General features: G+C 42.8%; 1 protein-coding gene across 5 annotated transcripts in view; it reads left to right on the forward strand.

Annotated features, from left to right (window-relative positions):
• SDCCAG8 (SHH signaling and ciliogenesis regulator SDCCAG8) overlaps positions 1-20,520 on the forward strand; it is a 205,974-nt gene that overhangs the window by 1,633 nt on the left and 183,821 nt on the right. For all 5 annotated transcript variants that reach the window (XM_070401360.1, XM_070401363.1, XM_070401361.1 and 2 more), the window contains exons 2-4: positions 13,986-14,123; positions 14,805-14,890; positions 16,192-16,305. In XM_070401360.1, the coding sequence (XP_070257461.1) occupies positions 13,986-14,123; positions 14,805-14,890; positions 16,192-16,305 (338 nt within the window). The remainder of the gene's footprint in view (positions 1-13,985; positions 14,124-14,804; positions 14,891-16,191; positions 16,306-20,520) is intronic.

A 20,520-nucleotide genomic window follows, 5' to 3' on the forward strand; every position in this document is an offset into this window, starting at 1 on the left:
ATATACATAGATATATGTACTAGAGGCCCTGTGCATGAAAATTCGTGCACGGGGGCGGGGGGGTGGGGTGTCCCTCAGCCCAGCCTGTACCCTCTCACAGTCGGGAGCCCTCCAGGGATGTTCGACTGATGGCTTAGGCGGGGAGTGGGCCTAAACCGTCAGTTGGACATCCTTAGTGCTGCCGCAGAGGCGGGAGAGGTTCCTGTGTGTTGTGAAACTGGCTTCTGGCTGAGCAGCGTTCCCCCTTGTGGGAGCACACTGACCACCAGGGGGCAGCTCCTGTGTTGAGCGTCTGCCCCCTGGTTGTCAGTGCATGTCATAGCGACTGGTCGTTCTGCCGTTCGGTCAATTTGCATATTAGCCTTTTATTATATAGGATATGTATATATACTAAATGAAAAGTTTCATTAAAGAATATTCTACTAGAGTAAACCATTCTATTTTTATTGTGTTTTTGTGTTGCGTTTTCTTAACCCTCATGACCAATAGTTTAAAAAATTATTTAATGCATATAGAACGCTGACTCATTTATTTATTTTATTTTGTTAATCTTCACCTGAGGATATTTTTCCACTGATTTTTAGAGATCGTGGTGCAAGGGAAGGGGAGAGATGGAGAGAGGAACATCGATGTGAGAAAGACACATCAGTTGTTGCCTCCCGCACCCAGCCCGCAGGGCTGCGGATTGAACCTGCCACTGAGGTACGTGCACATGCCCGGAATCGGACCTGGGGCCCATCAGTCCGCGGGATGACGCTCTATCCACTGAGCCAAACCGGCCAGGGCCTTCTATTAATTGAGTGCCTACTATGTGTTGGGCATACGAGGTGCTGGGGATACAATAAGTAACTAGACAAAATTCCTGTCCGATTGGAGCCCCTGGATTAGTGAGGAGAAAGACAACAAAGAAATAAAATAATTACAGATCACTCTGGTAGAAAATGAGGATAAAGATCAGTGCTTGGCACCTAAGAAGCACTCATTAAATGTTAGCTGCTCTTTATGCTGGGTACTTGCAGCAAAGGGAGGATTTTTCAAGGAGATTAGAAAGTTTATTTTCAAGTGACTCTAAACTTTGTAAGAGTTATTCATTGTTGTTCCCATCGTCAGCAGTGTTAGAAACTGTCAACATTCTCAGTATCCACACTGCAAGAGTAAAAGGATTGGTCTTAATGAAGGTATTCACCCTATTTATGTTTCAAGAAAGGTTAGATACAGAAATAATCACTTCTAACTTTTTAAACAAATTAATTTCAGACAGTAAGGGAGAGGGAGAGGGAGATAGAAACACCAGTGATGAAAACCATGGATTGGCTGCCTCCTGTTCGCCCCCCACTAGGGTCCAAGCCCTCAACCCGGGCCCGGGTACTTGCCCCGCCAGGAATCAACTGTGACGTCCCAGTTCATAGGTCGATGCTCAACCATTGAGTTATGCCAGCCAGGCTAAATTTTTATTTGAAAGCAAGAAAAATGCAGTGCACAATGATAATATGAGTGATTTTGTTTAATTTTTGAGGTTGGCAAAAATTTTTTGTTTTGCATTATAAATGACTCCTAATGTTTGTCCTTTGATCTTATTTTGAATTTTTATGTAAGCATCAGAGGCCATTTAATATTAAGCATTTTAATGCAGTGGTTAATTTCAAACTAATGTTATAGTACTATGTTTAATACCCATGAAGAGTTTTTATTCAAAGCTAATACATTTTAAAACACATTTGAAATTTAGTCTGCTAACAGTATAAAATAGAACATTGGTAATCAAGAACAGACATAAAGCAAAGAAAAAAGTTAACTTAAAAAAAAAAACACACAAAAAAACTTTAGCCCTGCTGGCTTGGCTCAGTGCTTGAGCTTTCACCTATGAACCAGGAGTCATGGTTCGATTCCTGGTCAGGGCAATGCGTGGGTTGCGGGCTCGATCCCCAGTGTGGGGTGTGCAGATGGCAGCCCATCAGTGATTCTCTCTCATCACTGATGTTTCTACCTCTCTCTCCTTCTCCCTTCCTCTCTGAAATCAATAAAAGTATTTAAAATAAAACAAAACAAAATCCCCCCCAAAACAAAATCTTTAGTGGTAGTTTTAACAATGAGTCAAGAAGTGGCACCTGATTTTTCATGGGTTTTTAGGACTTTGTTACTTATTTAGTAGCATTTTTATGCTTATGTAGCTTATATAACAACTCATGGAAAGAAACAAAAAAGCTAATTTTGACACAAAGCATAGTTAGAAGTTCTTCACTTCATACCTATAAATAAGGGGTCCTCAAACTTTTTAAACGGGGCCAGTTCATTGTCCCTCAGACCATTGGAGGGCCGGACTATAGTTTAAAAAAAAAACTATGAACAAATTCCTATGCACACTGCACATATCTTATTTTGAAGTAAAAAGACAAAACAGGAACAAATACAATATTTGTATTTGCATGTGGCCCGCGGGCCGTAGTTTGAGGACCCCTGCTATAAATTATCTCTTTAAAATAGGATCTTCCTTCAAGTCAAAATGTGTGTTTCTGAAGAGGGTATGGTGGCATTATTTTATATGGGGAACTTCGTGATTTTGAATGTCGGTGCCTAATAACTTGAGAATTATGTTGTTATTATGCAATCAGATAAAATGCAAGTTCAAGTTCTTTTGTATTGTTTTGGGTTGGTTTTGTTGGCTTGGTTTTGTCTATCTGCTATCACTTCCCCAAAATGTCTTGCCTGGTTCATGAGCAGAGAAAAAGCTAATCAGCATTCTTGGTCTTTCCTCACAAGTTATTGCTCTGGCTTCTAAATAACTGTACATGCAATCATTGCTAACAGCCCTTCATTTACTGTGTATTCAGCCAGGAAATAGCCACATACAAATGCAAAATGTTTCCACAATTTTCCATGCTAGTCCCTCATTTTTTTTCCTCGTTCATTTGCTTTAAATATAATTTGGGGCCCGGCCAGTGTTGCTCAGTGGTTGCTCATTGACCTAATCATTTTATATGCTGACTTCCCCTATTTCAACATTTTGGTGTTTCAGGCTCTAGATTGAATTTGTGGAAGAGTGTGATGTAGTCAGAGGAAGAGAATGTGGAACTAGGAGCCAGGTCACTGACTCTTACTGTTGCTTGGCTGACAAACATCTGTTACCTTAGGCAAGTTATTAACTGTTCCTGGATTCTTGGTCTTTATCTACAAAATGAAGTTGGGCCTATTTGGGAATTACGGCCTTTAGGAGTCATACACATGACAATGTGTGGAGCTGTCCTAACTGGTTTGGCTCAGTGGATAGAGCGTCGGCCTGTGGACTGAAGGGTCCCAGGTTCGATTCCGGTCAAGGGCATGCACCTTGGTTGTGGGCACATTCCCAGTAGGGAGTGTGCAGGAGGCAGCTGATTGATGTTTCTCTCTCATCAATGTTTCTAACTCTCTGTCCCTCTCCCTTCCTCTCTGTAAAAAATCAATAAAGTATTTTTTTTTTAAAAAAAAGAATGTGTGGAGCTGCCAGTGGAAGACGTGAGGGAATGGTGAGGCTCGTGGCAGAACTGGGCAGTTTATACTTGTTCTAAAACAATCCATTTCTCTCTTGCTTCCTCCTCTTTCCTTCCTTTTTCTTCTCCCTTCCTCCCACACTGTTCCTTCCAATCAAAACACATATGAGAGCCCAGCTGGCGTGACTCAATGGTTGAGCATCGACTTATGAACCAGGAGGTCACGGTTCGATTCCGGTCAGGGCACTGCAGGAAATTGCAGAGGTTTAATGACATTCCTTGAGGCTTGATCCCCAGTGGGGGACGTGCAGGAGGCAGCCAGTCCGTGATTCTGTCTCATCATTGATTTTTCCCTCTCTCTCTTCCTCTCCCTTCTTCTCTGGAATTGATAAAAGTAACTGAAAGAAAGAAAGAAAGAAAGAAAGAAAGAAAGAAAGAAAGAAAGGAAGGAAGGAAGGAAGGAAGGAAGGAAGGAAGGAAGAAAAAAAAACACACGTGAGAGCTGGTTCTTGCTCCGGGCATCACTCTCGGACCCCTGGATCTCTAATGTTCCTTCCATCATCACTAGATTGGAGCGTCTGAATGATAATGGTTATGTTTCTCTCTAGTTAAAATAACAGAATAACAGTGAGGAGTGGAACTAGTTCATAGAAAGTGAAAGGTTGAAAATGGAAATAAAATGTATAATTTGGGGGTGATTTTTTTTTTGTAAATTGATCTGATTTGAGAAAACGGAAGATAATGTCAGTGTCCTGTGTTTTGCTTGCAAACGATTAACACATCTCTCCAGAGTCCACAAAGTGTGTTTTCCCTCCCAGGGAGGACTCACATCTGCAGGACGCCTGTGTGAACCTTGCTGGCCAATAATTTGGTCACTGGATTAGTCAACAGTGATATCATCTGGACCTTTGGCAAACTTACAAAAAATATGTGTGTAACTTGGGCAGAAGTTCTTCTTTTTCTCAGTTTTACTCCTCAAACTTGTATTTCTTCTTTTACTTCTTCTTTCCCCCTCCTTCCCCTCCTCCTCCGCTTCCTCCTCCTTCAACCTCTCTTCTTTTTCTTCTTTTTTGCTCTTCTTGAATGTTTTCTGAATATTTTTATATTCTGCGTGTGCACGCGTGCGTGCACACACACACACACACACACACACACACATTCTCCACAGCTAATGTTTGCTTATTTTGTTTGTCTTACTGTCAGCCTTATTGAGACCAAGACAGGCAGCAATATAATAAAGACTCTGAAGCATTCATTATGAAATGACAAAATTATGTTGGTAATTCAGCGCAGACTGAAACATCTCTGTTTTCTAAAAATTAAAAACACGGAATGGTTTGGCTGTTAACTAAGGATTGGTAATGCAAATAAAACTTGTAAGCATCTGAGTTCCTTTTTTGCTGATGAAATTTAAATTACATATATTCATTTTTTGCTTTATATACTCACATGACTTTTCTTAGTAATTTTAACTTTTGTGGCCATTTCTTTTACCAGAATAAGAAAAAGGCAGTAAAATTCCAGTTTTCTTTCCCTCCTACTGAGGGAGGTGAGGTAGGCAAAAGACAGGACTTAGCGTGCAAAAAAGTAATTAGGAATTTCTAGAATCATCTAGAATCAAACATGGCTCAGCGTTACGAAGTTGTAAGGACATTTGTACATGTTCTTGGACAGGAAGAAGGGATTGAGTCGTTTTCAAGCTATTGAGATACTGAGAATAATTATATATCATCTTGGGATGTTTACAAGACACGCTCTCAGCACTTTGCTAAGGTTTTTAGCCTTTCCACTTAGTGATACTCCTTTCAGGATCAAAAGGTGGAGAAAGAAGCCCTAGCCTGTTTAGCTCAGTGGACAGAGAATTGGCCTGTGGGCTGAAGGTTCCCTGGTTCGATTCCCGGTCAAGAGCACGTACTTGGGCACCTGTGGGAGGCAACCAATTGATGTGTCTCTCTCACATTGATGTTTCTCTGTCTCTCTCTCTCTCTCTCTGTCTCTCCCCCTCTCTTCCACTCTCTCCAAAAATCAATGGAAAAATATCCTCAGGTGAGGAATAACAACAACAAAACAAACAAACAGAAAGGTAGAGAAAGTAGCTTGAAATGCACTTGTGCACATACCCACGCAACCTTTATGACTGATTATGACTGCGCTTCATCTCAGCCCACGGGAATGTTTAAAGGAATGACCACCCAAGTTAGCTCTGAAAAATGGCCTTGGAGTAGAACAAGTGTTTCACGTGTGAGGCCTTGGAATGACATGAAGCGGAATCTGAATTCCACGTTCTCAACGACAGCGGGTAGAGATATGACGCCTGCCTGGACATCTGGACCAGAAGGGCCCCCACACCACTGCTGTGCCCGGGGAGCTCGTGTCCTGCCCGCTCTCCACCAAGAGGGGCTGCCGTTACAGGACAGTAATGCGGTGGGTATGATGGACGTCTCTCCTCAAGACTGAACACGAGCTGTCTTATTCGATTGATCTGAACCAATAGATCTCGTCCTAGCCGGTGTGGCTCAGTGGATAGAGCATCGACTTGTGGACCAAAGGGTTTGATTCCAGTCAAGGGCTCCTCCCCAGTCCAGGCCCTGGTTGGGGCACGTGCAGGAGGCAGCCAATCTATGTGTTCCTCTCACATCGATATTTCTCTCCGACTTCCCCTCTCTCTCCCACTCTCTCTAAAAATCAATGGGAAAATATCCTCGGGTGAGGATTGAAAAAAATAAAAAAATAAACCAGTAGATCTCAACTGGGGCAATGTTTTGTCTCAAGACATTTCTGTTTGTCCAACCTGGGAGGGGGATGCCCCCGGCATCTAGGGGGGAAGGGCCAAGAATGCTGCTAAACATGTACCACGCAGCCCCTGACACAAGCATCGTCCGGTCCGCTGTCAGTAGCACTGAGGCTGAGAAACCACGGTCCTGAAGGGAAGCCTTTGCTCACAGCCCTTGCTCCGCCCGAGTCATACTTGAGAGTCATTACCATTAAGGACACAGATTGTACTGGCTGGTGGTTGTGCCCGTGTTCTGCCAGTCTGGCTAGGATTACTTCTTCATCAATGGAAAGTGACAGGTGCATAAGTCCTCCCAGCCGGTGCCAGAAGAATGCCAGGTGTAGCCCTCAGACTGCATCGAGCCAATCTCCTTGATTTGCCAACATCCATGCATCATTCATGAGCGCCCAGACACTGCTTCCTTAAGATGTTTGCATTCTTGCTCGGATTATCTTTCACTCCCGGCGCCAACCACTTGAGCACATTTGTCGGCTATTAAGAGTCTTATGGTAGTATTTTCTTTGGGATTTTTTTTTTTCACTTTCTATATACTGCTTTTGATGTCTCTTACTATGGTCATGGCCATTTACAGAGCTGGCTTTGTCTGATTTTTGGATGAGGCTGTTGTATCTTGGTTGTAGTACCTGTCAGTCCCTGAGTGAGCAGTGACAGCAATCTCCTGAACCAGGCTGAGGCCCAGGCAGGGTGGACAAACACATGTATCTCTTATCTCGCCGTGGTCTCAGTTTCCTGCTTGCCTGCCTGAGTCCGAGCTGGTTCTGAGAACCCTGATGCGTCTCTTGTCTCACCCGGGGCGGTCGGGTTGATGGCCTGTTTTCTCAGGGACAGCTGGGCGCTTCACAGGGTGTGGCTCCCTGTCCCCTGTCACCAGGCTAATCCCCCTGCACATCCCCCGGTACAGATGGACAATGTAGAGATTAATAATTCACAGTATGTGGATAAGGGTGATCCTCGCTAGACTGGGACATACTTGCCTTTTGTTCCAAAACATCTTGATGATGAGACACCCAATGGTGAGCCAGGAGTTAGAAGTAGAGAAACTGGATTAAAAAAAAAAAAATGAACAAGACAGACTTCAGTTGTCAGCAATCAGCAGCTGTCTAACCTGTTTGGGGCTTATCGCACTGCCTGATGTTTGGATAGTGGACAAGCAGTAATATTATTTACTGATACCTGTGTTCATATGATTTTTGTAGCACCCAGAGGTCCTATTGGTGTTTGTAGTCATAACCGAGTTGACATTCAGCCCGGGTTTGGTCCCGGGGAGGAGAAATCAGGATGCTCCGTGAAATACCCTTTCTGTCCTCGCAGGAGAGAAGCGGAAATGAGTGTCCTTTTTTGCTCTCTGGGTTAGAGGCAGATGACGCCGTGCCCATTAGCAGTGGGATAGCGGATAGCTGGCAGGTCCTGTGTAATCTGGTTCCATTGCGTGTGCGCAGCAGGTACCTGGGGGGCAGTGTCCCCGAGTAGGATTTATGGGGCAATGGCTCCAGTTGAAGAGCAATGGGATTTCCTCTGTCTAGACCAGTGGTTCTCAACCTGTGGGTCGCGACCCCTTTGGGGGCGGAATGGCCCTTTCACAGGGGTTGCCTAAGACCATCGGAAAACATATATATAATTACATATTGTTTTTGTGATTAATCACTATGCTTTCATTATGTGCAATTTTTAACAATGAAAACACATCCTGCATATCAGATATTTACATGACGATTCATAACAGTAGCAACATTACCGTGATGAAGTAGCAACGAAAATAATTTTATGGTTGGGGGTCCCCACAACACGAGGAACTGTATTAAAGGGTCGCGGCATTAGGAAGGTTGAGAACCACTGGTCTAGAATCATTGGAGCATTGTTATTCCTCAGGGTTCTCTGTTCGTCCAAGTGTATAGCACATGTTTTGAAATAGAGTATTGAAATAACGTAAGAATATCACGTGCCCTTAGCAATATCTCAGTACTTCACATAATACTGTTTTCATGGTGCAATTTGACACGTCGTCTTTGAAGGTTAGAAATTCTAAAAGATTAAACAAGACATTGCAGACGTTAGAGAGGGGATCAGTGGGTTTATCAAACTCTGTCATCATCGTAATCTGATGAAAGAACTCTGCCTCTAGGGACTTTCAACTATGCAATTTTTTTTTCAGATTTCCTTTATTTTTCCTAATTTAGCGCATTAGCTTTTAGTCAGATTAGGTATAAATAAGTAATTACCCTTTGTCTTGGAGGTGAAGCCATTCGATACCTCCCGGAGCACACTTTGAATGTTAGTCAGACCCTCTGTTTCCTTTCTAATGGAGGCAGCGGAGATAAGTGCTTCATTCATGGATCGAAGTGCATAAATCTGAAGCTCTGTGCACTAAGTTGCTTATCATGTGACACTTTGATTTCCCTTTTCCATTAACAAGTGTCTTTAGGGCATGTGCAGTTATTGGAAAACCATTGCTGCTTCTCATTTTGCTCAAGTCAGGAAGGCATCCCCTCCGGACGTCTCTTAAACTCCCGGTGAGTAACCGGAGGCCAGGCTGGCTGAGTCATCAGCACCGAATTCCCGTTAGACCAGTGGTTCTCAACCTTGGCTGCACATTAGAATCACCTGGGAATCTTTCTAAAATCCTGATTTCTGGGCCTCATCCTCCAGAAATTCTGTTCCTTTGTTATGGGGTGGGGCCACAACATGAGTAACAAAGAAACAGCATTTCCAGAAGATGAGGCCCAGAAATCAGGATTTTAAAAAGATTCCCAGGTGATTCTAACATGCAGCCAAGGTTGAGAACCACTGCTTACACCAGGGGTGGGCAAACTTTTTGACTCGAGGGCCACAGTGGGTTCTTAAACTGGACCGGAGGGCCGGAACAAAAGCATGGATGGAGTGTTTGTGTGAACTAATATAAATTCAAAGTAAACATCTTTACATAAAAGGGTACGGATTTTTGTAGCACCCAGAGGTCCTATTGGTGTTTGGAGTCATAACCGAGTTGACATTCAGCCCGGGTTTGGTCCCCAGGAGGAGAAATCAGGATGCTCCATGAAATACCCTTTCTGTCCTCGCAGGAGAGAAGCGGAAATGAGTGTCCTTTCTACTCTCTGGGTTAGAGGCAGATGACGCCGTGCCCATTAGCAGTGGGAGAGGGAGTAGCTGGCAGGTCCTGTGTAATCTGGTTCCCTTGTGTGTGCCCAGCAGGTACCGAATCTGGGGGGCAGTGTTCCGAGTAGGATTTATGGGGCCTTCAAGTGCAATGGCTCCAGTGGAAGAGCAATGGGGTTTCCTCTGTCTAGACCAGTGGTTCTCTACCTTCCTAATGCCGTGACCCTTTAATACAGTTCCTCATGTTGTGGTGACTCCCAACCATAAAATTATTTTCGTTGCTACTTCATCACTGTAATGTTGCTACTGTTATGAATCGTCATGTAAATATCTGATATGCAGATATTTTTTAGTTTTATTCATTTCAAACGGGCCAGATCTGGCCCACGGGCCGTAGTTTGCCCACGGCTGCTCTAAGCCTTAGAGAAAGGTCTGTGTGGCAACAGGGTTGGTGTGGAGAGAAATGTAGTGATAGATTCACCAGGTCTATTGTATCGATGAGTAATAGCATTTCATCAGATTAGTGTTGAACCTTGACCTAAAGACCTGTCCTCTTTAGTTTAATCCAGGTAGAAAATGAGTTTCTGTAAGGGAAGAATCTTTATTAGATATTTTGTAATATAGGGTGTATTTTATTTTATTTTATTTTTTTTTTTTTTAAATTAAATCTTTATTGTTCAGATTATTACATTTGTTCCTCTTTTTTCCCCCCATAACTCCCCTCCTTCCAGCTCCCACCCCACCCTCCACCCTCACTCCCCACCCACTGTGTTCATCCATAGGTGCATGATTTTTGTCCAGTCACTTCCCGCATCTCCCACACCCCTTTTTCCCCCAAGAATAGTCAGTCTATTCCCTTTCTATGTCCCTGATTCTATTATAATCACCAGTTCATTCTGTACATCAGGTTATTTATTCACTTGATTCTTAGATTCATTTGTTGATAGATGCATGTTTGTTGTTCATAATTTGTATCTTTACCTTTTTCTTCTTCTTCCTCTTCTTAAAGGATACCTTTCAGCATTTCATATAATACTGGTTTGGCGGTGATGAACTCCTTTAGCTTTTCCTTATCTGTGAAGCTCTTTATCTGACCTTCAATTCTGAATGATAGCTTTGCTGGATAAAGTAATCTTGGTTGTAGGTTCTTGGTATTCAGCACTTTGAATATTTCTTGCCATTCCCTTCTGGCCTGCAAAGTTTCTGTTGAGAAATCAGCTGACAGTCGTATGGGTATTCCCTTGTAGGTAATTGAGCCTCTTTCTCTTGCTGCTTTTAAGATTTTCTCTTTGTCTTTTGCTCTTGGCATTTTAATGATGATGTGTCTTGGTGTGGTCCTCTTTGGATTCCTTTTGTTTGGGGTTCTCTGCGCTTCTTGGACCTGTAAGTCCATTTCTTTCACCAGGTGGGGGAAGTTTTCTGCCATTATTTCTTGAAATAGGTTTTCAATATCTTGCTGTCTCTCATCTTCTGGCACTCCAATGACTCTGATATTAGACCGCTTAAAGCTGTCCCAGAGGCTCCTTACACTATCTTCACACTTTCGGATTCTTTTTTCATTTTGCTTTTCCAATTGGGTGTTTTTTGTCGAATCTTTTGTTTGATTATTGTACTCCTCTGGTCTGCTATTGGGTATAATATTCTTTATTTCAGTCTGTGTATGCTTACTTTCTAATTTCTTTATCGTAGCATCGAGGGTCTCATTAGTTTTCGTGAGGCTCTGCACAAATTTATGGCAAGCCCTCAAAATTGCGATTCTTAGCTCCATATCCTCCATTTCTGTCATGTTTTTTTGTCTCCGCATCTTTTATGCTTTCTTGGTGCACCCCCTTGTGGTCTCTGTGCGCAGTCTTGTTCTAGCCAAGCCTTAATTGTTGTAGTTAACACTAGAGGGATTTGACCCCCAGGCCGACTGGCTATTGGAATCAGCTGTAAGGAAAACGTCTGCCTTCTGGGGAGGCGCTAATCCAGCCTTTGCCTGAGGCGATCGGCAAATGGCTGTGCGCAGGCTTTGGGCGGGGCAGGATCAACAGGGCGGGCGGAGGGAGCAGTTATGGCCACGCTCAGTCCCGTTCCCAGAGGCTCTGCTTCTCAGAACCCCGGCAGCCGCTGCAAACCTCGGAGAGAAAGCTGCCCTCAGGTTCCAACTGATGCCGGATAATCCCGCTTCTCCCGTTTGAGTCTGGGTCCCTAGAGACTCGCCCGGATCTGGAGCCCAGAGTCTGAGACTCACTCCCGACAGAAAACGACAACCGCGCCCTCAGCCACCAGCCCGCTTTGCGCGCGCACCTCGGTACCTTTGTATTTTCCACACTGCGCTGCCTCTGAGCCTCGATTTGCTGTTCTCTTTCCTTCTAGTTGTAGAGTCTCTCTTCAGCCAGCCTTCCTGTGGTTCTGGGTGATGTCCGTTCAGTCTTTTAGTTGTATTTTTGAAATGGTTGTTTGCGGCAGCGGTCTCCGGTGTTTACCTACGCCGCCATCTTGGTCTCTCCTATAGTGTGTATTTTAGGGTGTATTTTCTTCTAGTAAGTTATGGTTATATTTTCTTTTCTATAATTTGAAATGAATGAGCTTGGAGAAAAAGGAATCTGTTTCCCAAGGTCCTGGAGGATATATGTTTATAAATATTTTTCCAGCAATAATTGGTAATGAAAACGTAGGTGTTTTGTGGCTTTCTTAGCATTACCATATAGGAAGCAAGGAAGAGGAGCTTTTTCTCATGAGGACACAAGAAGGGACTGGATAAAAAGAGAGTAAGAACCTCATTGCCATCATTGTTGTGAGTTGTTCTTACTTAGGGAAAGTACTGCCTCCTCTGAAGAACTTAAGAATTGTTTAAATGGAATCCATTTGAAACAGATAATAGGTGTGCATGAACCTGAGTGGGAATTCATCTTTTTCTAACATAATTGTATACTAATATATATATACTAGAGGCCCAGTGCATGAAGATGCATGCAAGAATGGGCTTTCCTTCCCCTGGCTGCCGGTACCACCTTCGTTCTGGCCCGGAGCTGCCTTGCTGCCTCTCTGCCTTCCCACACTGCCCAGAGGCCCAGAGTGGCTGGGGCATGAGGAACGCCTGCATATGCAAATTAACCCACCATCTTTGTTGGGTTAATTGGCATACTCACTCCTGATTGACTGGTGGGCGTCACAAAGGTACGGTCAATTTGCGTCTTTCTCTTTTATTAGTGTATATACATACATATATGTGTATATATATATATATTAAATTAATTAATGAGTTAAAAAATAATTTTCAAATACAGATGTCAAAATTTGAAAATGGTGACTGAAATCTCTAATGTACGAAGAACATTTTTTGTTATATTTACAGTTTTCTGGGTTGAAACCAGCGAATTTAATCATGAGATTAGAAGAAATTTAAACCTGAAATCAATGAAATTACCAATTGGTTGCTTGGTGCTCCAGTTGATATTCATGTAAAAATACCCACTGAAGTAGAATAGAACTGTTAGTCATATATCCCTGCTGTCATTAGCACAGTTCTGCTACGAATGTAAGACTTGGATCCTTTGCTGAAAGTGTTTTGGGGCTAGTGTTTCCCTGATAATTATTCCGGTTATGTATTGCTATATAACAAACCACCCCAAACCTCGGCGGCTGAAAGCAACAACCTTGGAGGGTCCACGGGGCTGTTGGCAGGGCTGGGCTCCTCTCTTTCTCATGTGGTCTCGGGGCCTCTCCTTCCCACGAGGCCTCTTCACAGTGTCACCAGCGGGTAGCCAGACTTCCTACTTGTGGCTCAGAGCTCACAAAGCAACCATCCAACAGGGAGGAAGCAGAACCTACCAGCACTTTAAAGCCCAGGCCTGCTCTGGCCGGGGGGTAGCTTGCTCCGCATCATGTTGGTTAATGCCTTACAGACCTGCTCAGTTTCAACAACGTGGGAGAGAAGGGTGTGAGGCTGGGGCCTGGGGATCATTTTTAGAGATGAACTACGATAGTCATATGCCTCAAAATACTTTGTTTTAAACTGTATGTGAAGTATGTGCTGGTGAGTGTAAGCTTCAGTTCTAGTGTTGGTCAGCTGCACTAACCAGGAATTGCTACACGAGATGTCCCCAGCCAGCAGTACATGCGAAGGGCTGGTCTACAGAGGCTTCCACTAAAAGCATCTAGTTATTCAAATCCTGATTGAAAACTCGGCCAGGCAGTTGGCCGTCTCTTGCCGGGGGAGGGACGTCGGGCCCACAGGGACAAGGAGGCTTCCCTGGGCAGGTGCTGGGTGTGGTGGAGTCCCTCTTGTGGGTCTGCCACCCAGCCCAGTGTCCCCAGGAGGATTAGGGAGTCTTTGGCTCTTTGTCTCCTTGGTTAGTGGGTTAGAGAGGAGCTCTCCCATTCAGTCCTCCCGCTGGTAGTACTCTATGGAGTGAGTATCAACCACTGAGGTGTCCGTGACCTTAGAGATCAAGTCTAATCTTCAACCCTGAACTTAACCTTCCCTCGCTTCCTCCAGCACATTCCTCAGCAAGCCAGAAACAGAACTGGGCCTTTTCCCGTAAAGTTTCAGAAGGATTGCTTCTCCCTTAGAAACTGCCCTGTGGAGTGTGGGTGCATGTGTCCGCCCAGACTTCTGCAGCCTCACTCTCGCCTTGTTATTGCAGAACGTATGAGAAGCTTTCACCAGCTGAGAGAATACGGTGCCGCTCTTAGAGGCGGTGCACCGGAGCCTCCTGGGAGCGCTGAAGGAGGCAGCGAGGCCACCGGGACTCCCTGGCACGAGCTCCAGCACAGCCATGCCGGTGAGTTGGGTGACCCACAGGGAATTCTTTAAACTCCGTATGGTAACAACTCCCGCCCCTCTCCACCCCACTGCTAGGATTTTATCCCCGGAACACAAATCAGCTAATGCAATTCCTTGCTTAATTTTTTTCCCTTTGACTTCCCAATGCCTATATAGGCCAGAGTCCAAAATTCTTAGTGTATCATAGCAACGTTTCCGTAGATGGCTCCAAGCGACCTTCCAGCCTCGTTTTTCTAGCCTCCTTCTAACATCCATCTTGCAAGGCATGCTCTAGTCAGACCAACCTACTGGCCATGCTCCTATGCTTTTGATGTGCATGCCTTCTACTGGAATTTGCCTCCCCCTTTGCTGCTTAGTGATCTCCTGTTCGTCCTGTGCAGTGTTATCTTCTCTGTGAAAACAGGTACAATTAGGTGCTTCCTCTTTTTGTAACACTATCTATGACTCTAGCTCTACATACAAACTTATATTGTTTTATATCTATTTGTGTATCACTCTTGCCCAGTGGAGTCTTAGCTCCTAAGTGGGCGAGATTTCCTCACCTTTGCTTTGCATCCCCTGTTCTTGATGCATAATGTGTGTTTAAACAATATTTGTTAGATGGATGGGAGAATGGCTGGGTGACGATAGACCATGGGTCGCCAATAAGGTTAATAAACACATTGCTTCTGCCTTGTAGTTATGCGACTCAAAGCCTTGTTGAACCAACAAGCAACTAAGGAAAATGAGGTGTCTCCATCAAGAAGAAGAAAAATGTCCCCTTTGGTAAGTGTCAACATTTGCAACCCCACGAAAGCATTGTTTTTCTAACTGTGTTTTAACTGTGCAGTGTCATTTTAGTAGGAAATGTGGCAGGTCACTTCTGAGCAGGGCGTTCTGATAGTGTAAATACAGCATAAGAAGGAACTATTTTTCCCCTGATGATTTTAGCTGCAGAAGAGAGACTTCTCTGGCAGAGGGAATCCTGGTTTTTTATTTTATTCCTCACTTGAGAAACACGAGTGAGGAAATAGTTTAGAGAATTTACTTTGCAACTATTAGCAAATATAAAAAAGGGACAATATGTGGAAAAGATTAGCCATTTCTTTTTTAGAGGGCTATATTTGTGTTTGATCGTTTTTAGAATTTACTTAATTATAATTCCAGCTGTCCTTTGTAAGACGCTTTTATTGTGAATGTCAAAACTGAAGTTTGTAATCTTATTCTACATTTAAAAACACATGGTTATAAAATTGTGTGATACTACAAGTTAGACCCTATATCTTCTGAAGTTGGATTTTATTGCCATTGCTTTGACAGAGTGTATTACTCCTGATTGAAGCAGTGTGATAGGCTAAAGGCTAAGATAGGTGTGAAGGGAGGTGTGAGGGAAGGATTTGCCAGGTTTAAATGGCCGAAATAGTAGTAAAGACAGAATTTTACTCATGACACACACTTGGCATCAGACACCTGTCTAAAGAGTCCCTCCTTCAGGGAGTGGTCCTGCAGCCTTAGCTGCCACTGCTATTCAATGGAGGTTTCTTGAAGGGACTTTCCCTTTCTTTCAAAACTAGAGGCCCGGTGCATGAAATTCATGCGCGGGTAGGGTCTCTAGGCCTGGCTGGCGATCAGGGCCTTCCTTCCCCAGCTGCCAGCTGTTGGCCTGGACCTTCCTTCATTCCGCACTGCCCCCTGGTGATCAGTGCACGTCTTAGTGAGCGATTGAACTCCAGGTCTCCTGGTCCAATTCCTGAGGGATAATTTGCATATTAGGCTTTTAGATAGATAGATAGATAGATAGATAGATGGCTCAAACAGACAGTCCATCCCAGGCTAACTATACTGCTTGGCATTTTTCCGCTTGCCATGTGCTTTTTATAACCACTGTCACTTTCCATCTTTAAAAAATGTTCATATCCCTGAATCTTACCTATTTGTGGAATTTGTAGGATAGAGAAATAAATACTTAGTAGCTGCATGTGATTCAGTCTGTGTTTATATGACGTCAGTGCTAAATTGATATGGAGATGCTATTCATTGACTCTTTGATAAACCCAAACATGCTTAATTTGTTGTTTTTTCTTTAGAGGTCATCAGAATATGAGGAAACCAATATGCCTACTGCTCATAATCTTGTCCCTATCATCTATGATCAGTCCCAATACATTCATCATTTAGAGGCAGAAGTCAAGTTCTGCAAGGTAAGTTTCTCATTAAAAAACGTAAACCTCGCCCTGGCCGGTTTGGCTCAGTGGATGGAGCGTCGGCGTGCGGGCTGAGGGGTCCTGGGTTCGATTCTGGCCAGGGGCACATGCCTGGGTTGCGGGCTCGATCCCCAGTGGGGGGCGTGCGGGAGGCAGCCAATCAATGATTCTCTCTCATCATTGGTGTTTCTGTCTCTCTATCCCTCTCCCTTCCTCTCTAAAAATCAATAGAATATATTTTAAATTTATAAAAAACAAAACAACAACAACAACAAAACGTATCTACCTAAATTAAAGTTCATATTAATAATTCCTTGTGCAAAAATTAACTATTATTAGTCTTCATGTTGATAGCAATTATATTGACAATCGCCATGCTTATGATCGGAAAGACTAATATGTATTAGGCTTGGGAATGATACCCTTGACCATGCCATTTCTTTTTTTTAAAAATATTTTTATTGATTTTTTGAGAGAGAGGAAGGAATAAGGAAAGAGAGAGAGACATCAGTGTGAAGAGTAAAACATAATTGGCTGCTTCCTCCACTTCCCCAACTCCAGATCTTGTCCTGATTGGGAATCAAACCAGCAACCAACTGAGCCACACTGGCCAGGGCAACCATTTCTGATTGCTTAATTTTTCAGTAGTTCATAACTCAACTATGTCTAACATTTTGATAATATGATCTCATGTCTCAGAATTTTTCTATCCACTCCAATTACTTTAGCCCAGCTGATTGAAGAGGCTTCAGAATAGTAATCCCAATCATCCACCTACATTTGTCAACCTATTGAAGCTGGGGTGCAGCAGGCAGGGACTTACGCCACTAGACTAAACCTGCTCCATTGTCAGTATAAAGGTTCTTACCTTGGCTTTGAATGATGGGAATGGCTCATGGGGATACTAGTAAACAATGATCAAGAAACCAAATGTGTCACCTATGGCTTGAAATAATAGACAGTTATATATTGCTTGACTCTGTGGAGTTTCATAATACCATTAATGCCATTGGAGCATTTCTGACTTCCCAAAGTATGTTAAGGTTTTAGCTTTTCGTTCTTTCATTTTTCAATATCAATGCTTCAGGTCATGTGATATTTTTATAGTAGTTACTGATAACTTTTTTAATTACATCTTGACCCATTTAGTGTTGTCGTTTTTTTGGATTTTAGAGTATTAGAGGTGTATATTGATATCTCATTGTTTTAATTTCATTTATCCTCTGATGACATGTAATATTGAACTTTTTTCATATGCTTATTTTCCATTTATATATCTTCTTTGATGAGGTATCTGTAGAAGTGTTTTGCTTATTTTTTCATAGAGTTGTTCATTTTCTTATTGTTGAATGTTAAGAGTTCCTTTTTATTTGGGATACCCGTCATTTATCAGACATGTCTTTTGCAATTCTTTTCTCCTAGTGTGTGGCTTGTCTTTTGATTCTCTTAGCAAGGGCCTTCCACCGAGCAGAAGTTTTTAATTTTAACGAAGTCCAGCTTATCAATTTTCTCCTTTCGTGGATTACGCTTTTGATATTATCTCTAAAAATCATTGCCAAACCCAAGGTCACCAATATTTTCTCTATTCTTCTTCTCAGCGTTTTCTAATTTTGTGTTTTACATTCAGACCGATGCTCCCTTTTAAGTTAGTTTTTGTGTAAGATTCATTGTTTTGTTTTGTTTTGTTTGTTTGTTTTTTTGCATGTGGATATCTAGTTGTTCCAGAAACATTTGTTCAAAGACCATCTCCATTGAATTGCCTTTGCTCCTTTGTCGTAGATCAGTTGACTATATTGTGAGTCTATTTTGGAGATCACTATTCTGTTATACTGATTTATTTCTTTATTCTTTTGCAAGTACTATGCTGTTTTGATTTTTGTAGCTTTATAGACAGTCTTGAAGTCAGGTAGTGTTAGTCCTCCGACTTCATTCTTCTCCGTCAGTATTGTGTTGGCTATTCTGGGTTGTTGGTTTTTTGTGTGTGTGTGTGTTTTCCTCTCTATATAAACTTTAAAACCAGTGTGCCAATATCAACAAAATGACATGCTGGGATTTTGATTGGGATTATTATCTAGAGATAAAGTTGGGAAGAAGTTTCTGAAGAACTTCTTTTAGTATTTCTTGTAAGGCAGGTCAACTGCAATATTTCTCAATTTTTATTTGTCTCTGATTTTCTACAGTTTGATATGCTATGGCTGGGTGTAGACTTCTTGGTGTTTTCCTGCTTGGTGTTCTCTGAGTTTCCTGGATCTGTGATTTGGGGCCTATTATTTATTTTGGAAAATTCTTGATCATTGTTGCTTCAAATATTTCTTCTCCTTGGTCTCTTCTCTTTCTGTAATTCCCATTACATATATGTTACACCTTTTGTAATTGTCCCACAATTCTTGGATAATCTGGTCTTTTTCATTCTTTGTTTCTCTTTGCATTTCATTTTGAGAAGTTTCTATTGACAGTTCTTCAAGCTCATTAATTCTTTCCTTGGATGTGTCCTGTCTATTAATGAGCCCATCAAGGCACTCTTCATTTCTGTTGTCATGCTTTTTATTTCTAGCATTTCCTTTTGATTCTGTCTTACATATTTAATTTCTCTGCTTGCATTACCCTTACGTTCTTATATGTAGTCCACTTTTTCCACTAGACTCTTTAGCATATTAATGCTAATTATTTGGAGCTAATTAATCTGATAATTCCAACACCTCAGCCATATCCAAATTTGGTTCTGCACTGGCTTAGTCTCTTTAAACTGTTTTAAGTCTTTTAGTGCATCTTGTAATTTTTCGTTGAATGTTAAACATGATATACTGGGTCAAAGTTATAGATGTTTACTTTGAATTTATATATATCTTACCTTAGTTTTCAGCACTAGAGGCCCAGTGCATGAATTCGTACACTCACCAGCACATACTTCACATACAGTTTAAAACAAACTATTTTAAGGCATATTACTATCGTAGTTCATCTCTAAAAATGGTCCCCAGGCCCCAGCCTCACACCCTTCTCTCCCACGTTGTTGAAACTGAGCAGGTCTGTAAGGCATTAACCAACACGATGCGGAGCAAGCTACCCCCCGGCCAGAGCAGGCCTGGGCTTTAAAGTGCTGGTAGGTTCTGCTTCCTCCCTGTTGGATGGTTGCTTTGTGAGCTCTGAGCCACAAGCAGGAAGTCTGGCTACCCGCTGGTGACACTGTGAAGAGGCCTCGTGGGAAGGAGAGGCCCCGAGACCACATGAGAACGTGGTCTAGTGAGATATATTATTACTCACTAGAGGCCCAGTGAGTAATATATCTTACCTTAGTTTTCAGCAGTCTACCTCATTCTTAATAACCCCCTATAACCCCAGCAAGATGTTATAGTTAACATAAAAAGCATTCAGACCTGTAAAGAATTTTGTGACATTTTGCCTGGAGAAACCAAGATGGCAGCATAGGTAAACACCGGAAATTGCTGCCTCCCACAACAAATTCAAAAATACAACTAAAAGACAAAACGGACATCATCCAGAACCACAGGAAGGCTGGCTGAGTGGAAATTCTACAACTAGAAGGAAAGAGAAAAGCGCACTGAGACTCAGAGGAGGTGAGGTACGGAGGCGCATGCGGCAAGGGCTGGCAACTAAGGACGCGGCTGTCTTTTTGAATCGGGAGGGAGTCACAAGCCCCCGACTGCTCTGAACTCCAGTTCCGGGAAGTCTCTGGGAACCCAGACTCATACAGGGAGAAACTGGACTGTCTGGCAGCGGGCAGAACTTGGAACTCGAGGGCAGCTTTCTCTAAAAGGTGCTTGCAGCGATTACCAGGACACTGAGACGCAGGGCCCCTTAGGGCTGGGCTGAGGATCAGCCATAGCTGCTTGCTCTGCCCTGTTGATTCCCTGAGAGCCCGCCCCACCCAAACTGTGGCAAGAGAAAGAGACTCAATTACCTACAAGGGAATACCCATACGACTGTCAGCTGATTTCTCAACAGAAACTTTGCAGGCCAGAAGGGAATGGCAAGAAATATTCAAAGTGCTGAATACCAAGAACCTACAACCAAGATTACTTTATCCAGCAAAGCTATCATTCAGAATTGAAGGTCAGATAAAGAGCTTCACAGATAAGGAAAAGCTAAAGGAGTTCATCACCGCCAAACCAGTATTAGATGAAATGCTGAAAGGTATCCTTTAAGAAGAGGAGAAAGAAGAAAAAGGTAAAGATACAAACTATGAACAAC

This window comes from Myotis yumanensis, unplaced genomic scaffold, assembly GCF_028538775.1.
Source record: "Myotis yumanensis isolate MYYU_CA2020_CCGP unplaced genomic scaffold, mMyoYum1.0.hap1 SCAF_22, whole genome shotgun sequence".
NCBI lineage: Eukaryota > Metazoa > Chordata > Mammalia > Chiroptera > Vespertilionidae > Myotis > Myotis yumanensis.